The following is a 10,000-nucleotide window of genomic DNA, read 5'->3' on the forward strand; positions in this document are numbered from 1 at the left end:
GAATCAATACCCCTATCGATCATTGCGGGTAAGATGTCCCCCCGTTCCCCCGCTCCTCGTCCTTCTAGATCATCGATCGAGGCGTTTAATCGATTGTTTTGTGTCATCGTTAGCGATCGAATTTCAAAGTTCACCAATTAACGATCGTTTACAGGCACTGCGTAAGTTATTGCTTCGTTCAGTACTCTAATCACCGCGTACACAGCCTTCACATTCACGTGGTGCATGCACCGTTGCATTCACAGCACATTCTCACGCACGCACGACCGCAGGGCACCGTTGGTTCCGCTGGATTGCATTCCGCAATTACGCACAACCGCGTGCTCGTAGACCGATCGAGTGACTGAATCGAGGTGTGCTGTGGTCTAAAACTGTCGCCCAGCTCAGAAAGGTTATTGCGATGGCAAATGGTTATCAATCCCGGGGCTGTTTACACTTTTGCAGTCGCGGTTTTTCTTTTCTGTGTTCTAGTGATTAAAACCAACGCATCGTCACAAAGCACGGTTTCACGGAGGTTGTGGTAGATCGCGCGAGCGACATACACCGAGCGGCCTAGTGGGAAGTGCTGGTGGTCAGTTTCTGATAAGAACGTTTCGTTTGTCGGAGGAGATGGCTGGCCGGCGGTTGGTAAAGCACTTTTTCGACTCTCACGAAAGACAACGATCTGCCAGAGAACTACTTTCTTTAAAAAAACATTCTGTTAGAACTAGCAAGTAGAACACTATTTCATTGAACAGTTCTTTATATGGAGAAAGGCACCACCACTCGTTGCTTGCACGTACAATGACCGGGAACGACTGGCTGAATGTTCGCCCTGATGCCCATGATCTATCTCCCGGCGCCCGTTATCTTTTGCGGAACGTTGATTCGAATTCCAATGGCCCCGCTGGTTGCTAGAAGGCGATGCTGCATGTTCAGTCTCTTCCATCGGATCACTGATGCTCCTCCATCGGTTGTAACGATGCGCTGGTGTACTGGTGCGTGGGAAAAAAGGGGATTTTGCTGCGTGTATGCTCCACTGCAACAGTAGAAAGGGGGTTTTTATTTCCACCACCGAGGACATGCGTACATGCAGCATATCATGCGATGATTAAACCGCAGAACATGCTGATATCATCTGCCGCTCCCCCGGGGATGATGCAAGTGCACTAGAAGTCGGTTAGTAACGATTTTTGCAAAACTAGTCAGTCCAACGAATTACTATTCCAGCGCATAAATTAGATGGCACGTGGCTATCGTAGTAACCTGTTGAATGAAATGCGTGCAACACGTGCGCTGGCTGACGCGGTTCGCCCGCGGCCGGCGCCTGCTCGTTCCCATGGTTACGCACCGGAACGACCACGACGGCGTTTGTTTATTTATCGATCAAATCAAGCAACCATCGGGAAGGCCCCCATGGCTTGAATCCTTGGAACCCCTTAGGCCACGCCAGTCCTCCTTATTCGTTTTGGTTTGTCGCGTCGCGATGTGTGCATCGGAATTTCTAACCTGAAGGTCCAGTCCCCCTCGAGGTGATAGTGAAGGAATTTTTAATTTTCAGTGAAATTCTTTGGTGAAATCAGTGCGGTAGAATGACGTACCGGAGCCATATGGTGGGCCCTTCGAGGGCTTTCGATCACATCTACGATCCACTGTACGTGGCCTCCGACCGGAAGGACGTGTGCCGTGCGAATCATGCCGCACTGGCACGGACCGCCCCCATTGGAATCTTCCCGGTGTACCAATCGATGTTCAGTGAGTTGCCCCGCTTGACGCGCAACCACTACGTCATGCACCGGAATCCGCTACCGTACTTCCCGGAGGTGCACATCTCTCCGCTCCGGTTGCCTCATCCGGCGACGGTGGCAGCCGACACGTCCAAGGTGCTCGGTGCCGAGCGGCCCAAATTTTTCTGCCATCCGAACATGGGCGAAACGGGTTGCAACGTGAGGTACGCTGCGGACAACACCGAGGAGGAGTACTGTGGTTGCGATGGTTACGAGCCGGAGCACGGAGCGGACCATGCGGCACCTCGTTTCCGCGAAGTGGCCTCCCAAACGATGTACCGTGAATCGTCGGCCCAAACACAACCCTGGATGCCGACGGCCGTGCTGAAGGAAAGTGTAATGCCGGCGGCCGAGATAGTGTACGTGGCGGAGATGCTGCAGCACACGCGCTTCCCGGGTGTCAATGAGGTGGAAATTGTGGAACGTGCCCGTCGCAAACGGACCTGGGAGTATGCGCTGGGAAGCTGCGATTCGATCGACGAGTGGCGCCAGCAGAAGCTGATGCTGCAGATCTTCGAGTGGGAAGAATGGGTCGCCCGGGAGCGTCAGATCGATCGGTACCAGATGCTACGATTGCAGCTCGTGGCGAAGATTATGGAGAAGCGGGAGCGCGATACGCACCAGGCTACTGAGGGCAAGATGGAGAACACGAAGCGACGCATCAACAAGGCCCGGAACGATGCGATGCACAAACTGGAGGTGACGTTCGAGCGGAATCTAAGGAAGCTGGAACGGAAGCGACAGGAACAGATTGCACGGTATGGATCGAGGGCACGGAGTCAGGGCGATGTACCGGTGGTGTCACTGGAGGCGCTAACGGGGGGACGGAAGAAGTACTCCAAACAGTCGTATGACTACGATCCGAATCTCATCGAAGTGGGGTAAGTCGCGGGATCCGATCGAGCAAACATTTATGACTCATCTGGGCCCAATGTTCTCGTTCAACAGATTGGCGAAGCTGGAGAAGAAGGCTACGATCGCGCACAAGTTTGTGGATCCGCGCGATCAGCGACCGGAATTGTGGAAACCGAAGGAAGTTTGCCGCGAGTTTCAGAAGGGTTTCTGGTCGGATAACTTCCTCCGAAAGTTGTACGAATCGTTGAAGGTAATGCTGTTTCGAGGTGATAGGGAATACGATCCGATTGCTAATCCTCTCTCCCTCCAATTTCCTTGTTAGCAATTCCGCAATCGCAAGGACAGCGAGCGTACGGTTCCGCAGTGTCTCATCGTTGTGTCTTCACCGACGGAAAGTCTCGTTCCATCACCCCTACCGGCCACATCACCGGAAAAGGAGAACGATACACTCTACCAGCAGGCAATCTTGCTACAGCGGTTGCTCCGTGGACGGGCCACCCAAGACCTGATCCACCGGGACTACGCGCTCGAGCACGATCTGATGGAGGATTTAATAGCTAACCATCGGTTACCGGTGGTTGAGGAGTTTTTCCCTCACTCGGATCTGCTGCACGGCGGTGGCACCGGTGGTACGGGGGGTGGGGTGGCTGGAAGTGTCCGTGAACGTTATCTGCACATTCTGCGCAACGAGCAGCTGCTGGATGAGTTCGTGGAGAGTAGTACCCACGCACAGATGAGTTCGCTGATGGGGACGCTCGAGCGGGAGCTGACGCGACTGCAAAACGAACGCAACACGCAAGCGTTCTATCTGCTCACCGAGCGTGAACGGGGTCGGCGTGAGTCACGGAACCAGGAACGCAGCGAGGAAACGGCGCGATGGTCCGATCAGAAGCTTCTTCCGGTCGGTGGAGGCGATGAGCTGGACATCTATCTTGAGAATGCGCTGCTCGAGCAGCAACAGCAGGCGGATGATGTGGAAGAGTGGCGCGATCGGATTCACGAGCTGACTCGACACTTCGATGAGGAAGCTGATCGTCCTCGTGCGGATGCTGGTGAGCCGATGATGGCGACGGAGCCTTCGCTGACGGCGGACCGGCTCACCGGTGGAGGAGCTGGATCGGAAGGGCCAGGCAACATAACGGGTTCGTTGGCGGATGAGATGCTGCTACCGGACATATTCCGTCGTGCGGCGCGAGAAAACATTAAATTCAAACAGCGAACTGTGCTGGCCAACGTTCACGAGCTGCTGTACAATCGGAAGGATGAGGAGGAGGAGGAGAACGACGAGCAGCGTGGTCCGAAGGTGGAAATCGTTAGTCCGACCACGGAACCACCACCACCGGAAGAGCAGCGTGTCGTGAACGGGTTGCTGGCCGGTTTAATCGATCGTGCCGTGCAACCGTCCGTCCCTGAGTCGGCCTACTCGGAGAATGAGGTTGAAGAGCTTCCGGAAGACGAGGAAGCACTGGAGGGGAGTGATTTCTTCGGTCTCGATTCGAGAGAGTTGGGTGGCGAGGAGGCACTCGAAGAAGAGCCAGCTGGGGAGGGGGAGATGCTGGAAGAGGAGGAGGAGATTGGCAGGATGGCGAATGAGTTAATCGAAGACATTCTTAGTCGCGTGCTCGATGTCTCGGAGTGAATGAGAGGCTGCGGTGATTAGGGTGGATGATGCAGATGAGTGCGATTGACCTGATTAGTTGGGGTTATCAGAATAGATAGTCGCAAAACCTTAGACTGTATGATGCATTCCATGAGTCATCGTAATCAGCGAGATTGCTGCGGAAATGTAGCGCATTATTCTGTGGGAGTGCAATTTTATACACTTTACCTTTTCTAGTCACATTAAATAAAATTTTGTAGTGATTACACTTAAAGTTTAGCTAGAATGCATTGTCCCTGGGGTCGAAAAAGGGGAAAATGATGAGAGTTTTCTTAATGGTTTGCCGCGATAAATATTTTTGAATTTTCAACGGCGTGCATTGAAAGTTTCCTCGATAGCTGGTTCTGAAATGTTTCAAGAGTTTCACGTTTTCTCGTTTAAAAAAACCGTTGAAAAACGAATACGAGGATTCGGGGAACTGGAAAGGGCTACAAAAAAAGAACTTTGGGAAAAAGAGCCTGTAACTTAACTTATAATGAACACCTTAAGCCGTATTCTAACGAAAGTAATGCATAAAAAATAACTCAAACTAAAGAATTTGTGTTCGGTTTACTAATTCCTTTCTTTTTAGTTGCTCATTACTCGTCTCTTCTCTCCTCTCTCTTCTCTCTTCTTCCTAATCACTTCTTTTATAAAGGTGCTTACTCCACTGACTTGCTCTTTCTATCTTTTACTTTGACAAAACTAATCCCCTTTGAGCTGGGGCTGTGCTGCGATTCGTTCTGCTCATACAATCTTCCAACACTACCGAAGCCCCATCAACAGATTGGGAAACTGTTACCGCCAAATTAGAAAAGATGTCATTTCCATCAATCACAAAACGGCCTCCCACCCACGGCCTTGGCACAAGGTGAGCCTCCCCCGTGCCGCACATAATGCACCCATTACCATAAACCGCTCCGTGGCGGTTTATGCGCCCGCGTTACAGCTCATTTGCCAGCAAATCGTGCAGATCCGATGTGATTGCCTCGGCGGTTTCTAGCTGCGAAAGGATTCCAATCAAATCGTCGGAACGAAGACGATGACGATGATGGCGAGGAGGAGTCCTTTGGTGAGCCTACGCCGACGACGACGTGTTGCGCTTCCGCACTGTGGTGGCTCGTGAGAGTTACAAGTCATTAGGCGCCCGTAAGTGAATGGAAGTTTGATTATCGAATTAAGCCAACGCTTCCGGTGGTTAAACGCGATGCGCCAGGAGGCCGCCTAACCTCAACATTCCTGTCGCCAGTTTCCCCATTCGAACGCACTTTGGGTGAGGCAAATGGGAATGATTAAATCAAACGACGAGCCAGAGTTCCAACCGGTTGCTAAGGGAGAATACTTAAGGAAGATACTGCGGAGTCCTTCCAAGTTCCATCAACCATCAGATATGACATCAGTGTTCCCTCGACTCAGCAGCAGCAGCAGCGTCAGCAAACTTTCTATTGAATTCTACATCCGAATCTAATATTCAGCCGTCAGCCTGTTTACGGGAGGGACCTGATAACGGAACCGCGGGGACAGGAGGGAGAAACCAAACGACCGATTCTTAGGGGACCGTTCGTTAGACTTTACTTTCTCTCTCTCTCTCCGTGGCGAAAGGAAGGAAAAACTTAATCCACCATCAGCCATGCACACAGTGGATGCACAATAGTCCCCCATCCGGGAGACTCCATCTAAAACCCATAACAAGGCACGAAGGTACTGGAACTTTCTGCTGGAATGATGAACTTTCTTATCATCCGCCGCTGTCGATGCTCGTTGCTGCATACATTTCGCCGCATCAAACACCACTGTCCGGACATGTGACAGCTGCTACTAGTGCTGCTGCTGCTTGCACAATCAGTCACGGGCTCATCCGTCTGGAAATGGGAGCGCAATCAGACAGAAAAATCGAGTTCTCTCCTCTCAACCCCCGGTTTGGCCAAAGGAGGGCTCCCTCCCTAGTCCTCCGTATCTTTTTACTGAGCCGAGCTTTCTCCCAACGTGAGTTACGCAACTTCCTTTCCTCCCGGGAAAAGGGCTGGAACGGTGTCGTCCGCCGGTCGGTAGCACGCTGGCTTGCCTGGTGGGAGTTTTCTGCGAAAAAGAAATTTACATACAATCAGCATCATGGATTCGAGAGACAGAACAGCCAGGAGTGGGAGTAGAACGACAGCATAACCATCCTTTTGGCAACAACAACAAGCAAGCAACGAACAAAAAAAGAAAAAAAAAGTCCAAACAGAATAGCAACGGACCGGAGAATGGAAAGCGAATGAAATCGAAAAGAATAAAGAATCCATCACAGACCGCTCACTCCACTCTTCGCTTTGCAGTGGACCGTCCTGTAGTGTCGTGTGACCGATCCGGGGAAGAACGGTCAGCACACTGGCCTCCGGTTTGTATCGTGGCCTGGCTGGTTCACGCGCTGTGCAAGTCATAAATCTCAAGCTCACGCTCGCTCGCTCGCTCGCTCGTCCACCTAGTAGTCGTAGTGTTGGTGGTGGTCATCGTCCTCGAACATCCTTCAAACATTCGACCGAACGGAAGAAGCAAACTGTCCACTGTCCTCTATCCTATCGTTGGAATGGACGAACAGAACGAACGTTGAAATCGAATAATCCTCGTAGGATTGGCTTGACCGATAGAGAGGGTCCTGGTCGGGGACTCCACTTCCAGATGATGTTGTTGTAGGGCCGCAATCGCACTCCGATCCATCCCTTGCTCCCCACTCTGGTAACAACTGTTGTCGGTTGGTTGAACCGCAACTACGACGACGACACTTGTCCGTCCGTCCAGTGGTTAATGTTGCGATGGCCCCAGAACCGCCAGCGGGGGGGTGCACCCGAAAGCAGACAGGATGTGCACTGTACGGGAATGATGCTGACGCTTCAGTTCAGATGTTCCGAGGCGGATGTTTGCTTCGAAATGCGCATTTCGGATGCAAAGCGTATGCAAGCGTATAGTGGTGGTGGTGGCAGCGGCAGCGACGTTGGCGGGACTGCTTCCGGAGAGTAGCAGCTGCAATTATATTGCATAGCCGGCAGGCTGCCATGTCCATTTTGAATTCGTGGTCCGAATTTTGTTTTCGTTTCCCCTGCCGCGTACTACACCCACTTTTGTTTCGCGTGTGCCGGTGGGGGGGGGGAAAACCTCTTTAAAGTGTTTTCAAATTAATGCACTCCGGCATAACTGCACATGCGATTCCGATTGTTAAAGAGTAAGAATTTCTGCAATTACACTTTGCACCATCGACAGTAGTGTCACGAGGGAAATCAGCCCGCAATTCATCCCGATTCTTTGGCAAAGGTTCTTGGCATGAGTTTAGAATAATCGTTTCTTATGATCTGCACATGGAATGGAAATCAAATCCCAGAGAGTGTCGCAAAGTGAAGGGCTGCCAAAAAGGTCCTTCACGACCACACCATCCGCAGGTCCATTTAACTGATTTTCAGATCCATTTTCCACCAGCTTCCTTCACTACACAGCACACACAGAACGGTTACCCGGGGAAACGATGTTCGAGTGAAAAATCATTTTTCCACCGAATACTACGATGCGTTGCTACCGTTGCTGACATTACTTCAGGGATTTTTCTGTCTCGATTGGACAGGGCAAATTGAGGGTGGGGACACTCCACTCTGTCGATCCGATCTGGAAAACGCGCGGAGATGAGGTAACGGATTGTCGTGTAAATCGTGCGGCAACTCAAAAAAGGGGGATAACACAGCGACAACCAAAACCCCAAAAAGGACAACCGCCCAAGGGGGGTGGGAGACCATATAATCTGTCTAGCGTGCTAGCGAATAGGCTGATGTGATGCGATGGGATGCACTCGAAGCGCCCTCTCGAGAAAGGTGCACGCGCGTGCACGTGCCGACCGACCGGACGGGCAATTGGTCAATCCGCCATCGAGGAGAATGAGGAATTGAATTCAGGATTAAACCTTACGCGGGGAAGGGGTTTGTCTTTTGAAGCGGCGCGCGTTTCAAGCCGTTCAAGCTCTTGTTGGTGAGCGAAGCGGCCAGACCATCCCCACGTAATCCCGTACGCTTTGAGTGATGTTTGTTGAGCATATTTTATTGCGAAGCAACTGACCGGCACTCAACCGGTCCGGTATTCAGTATTCAGCGTGTAGTTAAACTACGGGAACGGTACTTGTATTGTACGATGAAATAAAGTGAAAAAAGGGACGAAAAAAAAGGACGAAAACTCCCCCTAGCAGCCATGAGTGAGTGGATGCAGCGTTTCGCTTGTCATCGAGAATTTATTCGCGGTGTTGTCACTCCACTTGCGTTGTGGGGGTCCCGGGGTGCGATAGCTGGAGCGAATGAGATGGAATTTGTAAACCGCTCACGCATTTCGCTTCGCCAAAAATGAACGACAAAAAAAGAGGCTCTCGTGTCCCTGTTTAATGATAAATGATGAACCCATTATTCATTTGTGTATCGTGCGTGCGTGCGTGCAAGTAGCGAAGCGTGAATGAATGTGCAGCTGTGCAGCGGTGGTCTGCCGTTTTTGTGTGCATTCGTTACCCGCATTTAATGCAGCTTGCATCTCCAAGGGTTTATCCTGCGGGTAAGCCATCCACCGATACGGGAATTAATGTAATCCCCTTTTCGGGGCGAACGCACGTAAGTGTGTATGTGTGCACCCCCCACGGGAGGGAAAAGGGGGCGGTATGTGTGTGGTTGTAGTACCATTTTTTTGTTTAATTTAATTTTGAAACCCCCATTGGCTCTGCGTTTGGGGAGTAATGAGAAACGTGATCCTGTTTTCAGGCGAATTATTTTTTTAATTTCAATGATCAGCTCCATGTTGCCGCCCACCCCCCTGGAGGGGTTGGGGGGCTTTAAAATATTGCTCACCACTCAGCACCGCTCCTCTGGACGTGGTATGTCTGCCTCGGTTTTTTTTTGCACTCGCTCCCCGGCAAGAGGCATAAATCCTCATTTTTCTCCAATTTCATACAAAAAGGAGATCGTAAATAATGGAAACTCAACTTACGCTCATTTGAGATTGGGGGGGGGGGGGGAGGGAAAGGCTTCACTAAATTGGTGGTATTGTGTTCGCGCGAAACCCCACTTGCCCCATGTTTTCATCGTGTATGAGAGGCAATTTGAGTAATTCGAGAAATTTAATTAAACAAAAGCAGTACGATACTGCGAAACACCAATTGAATCCGTGATACGATATTGAACTGATATGAATTGGATGGTTCTGGGACTTCTTATTTGAATGAAAGAGATTTTACAGAGCGAATGTCGTTCATGGTTAGCCAGGTTTTTGGTTTATTTATTAACTGGTACTGATACCAGTTACTTTTAATTATACCTGTAATAATGCATTCGTTTTCAAATGTTTTCTTCATTCGTCAATCTAATCATAATGCCTATCTTTGATTTAATTTTTTTAGCTCTCTTCATTACATCTTCTTAACAGTTTCTTTGCACAGAATTTCTTTTATTTTATTAATTTCTTCCTTTTGGATTCCTTTTTTGGATCGCATTTGCAGCTGGTCATGTTATGTTATAGTAATGATTTCATTATTTCTTCACGAGTTTTTTAATCATTTGTAGTGTTCAGTCTATTGCTTAGAACGTTCAAAGTAGAATTACTATACCAATAAATCAATCACAATCTTTCCAGTTCAATTCATCAAATTAGTGGTAAATAAGTGAAACTATTTTCCCATCTTGCTTTCATCTCCCTTTGGGCATCCTCACGATGCATGCTACTTTCAAATGCGCTGGCTGCT

At 50.1% G+C, this 10,000-nt stretch overlaps 2 protein-coding genes across 2 annotated transcripts in view; one reads left to right on the forward strand and one right to left on the reverse strand.

Moving 5' to 3' along the window:
* The window catches only part of LOC126570673 (ninjurin-B-like), a 1,638-nt gene extending 836 nt beyond the window's left edge, over positions 1 to 802 (reverse strand). Inside the window, exon 1 of the mRNA XM_050228609.1 lies at positions 1 to 802. This exon is cut by the window's left edge and continues 313 nt beyond it. Coding sequence (XP_050084566.1) covers positions 1 to 107 — 107 coding nt within the window. The 5' untranslated portion in view covers positions 108 to 802.
* Positions 803 to 1,571: 769 nt separating this feature from the next.
* Positions 1,572 to 4,394, forward strand: LOC126570604 (cilia- and flagella-associated protein 91-like). The gene is made up of 3 exons (XM_050228510.1): positions 1,572 to 2,647; positions 2,715 to 2,871; positions 2,944 to 4,394. The coding sequence occupies exons 1-3, from the start codon at positions 1,572 to 1,574 to the stop codon at positions 4,258 to 4,260; spliced, it is 2,550 nt and encodes an 849-aa protein (XP_050084467.1). The 3' UTR covers positions 4,261 to 4,394.
* Positions 4,395 to 10,000: the final 5,606 nt, after the last annotated feature.

This window comes from Anopheles aquasalis, chromosome 2 (genome assembly GCF_943734665.1).
Source record: "Anopheles aquasalis chromosome 2, idAnoAquaMG_Q_19, whole genome shotgun sequence".
NCBI lineage: Eukaryota > Metazoa > Arthropoda > Insecta > Diptera > Culicidae > Anopheles > Anopheles aquasalis.

Excerpts from the sequence above, each read along its gene's own strand:
- LOC126570604 (XM_050228510.1), top strand. The coding sequence starts at position 1,572 with ATGACGTACCGGAGCCATATGGTGGGCCCTTCGAGGGCTTTCGATCAC. Across the intron at positions 2,648-2,714 it reads CCGAATCTCATCGAAGTGGG|ATTGGCGAAGCTGGAGAAGA; the intron begins GTAAGTCGCGGG and ends CTCGTTCAACAG. Across the intron at positions 2,872-2,943 it reads AGTTGTACGAATCGTTGAAG|CAATTCCGCAATCGCAAGGA; the intron begins GTAATGCTGTTT and ends TTTCCTTGTTAG.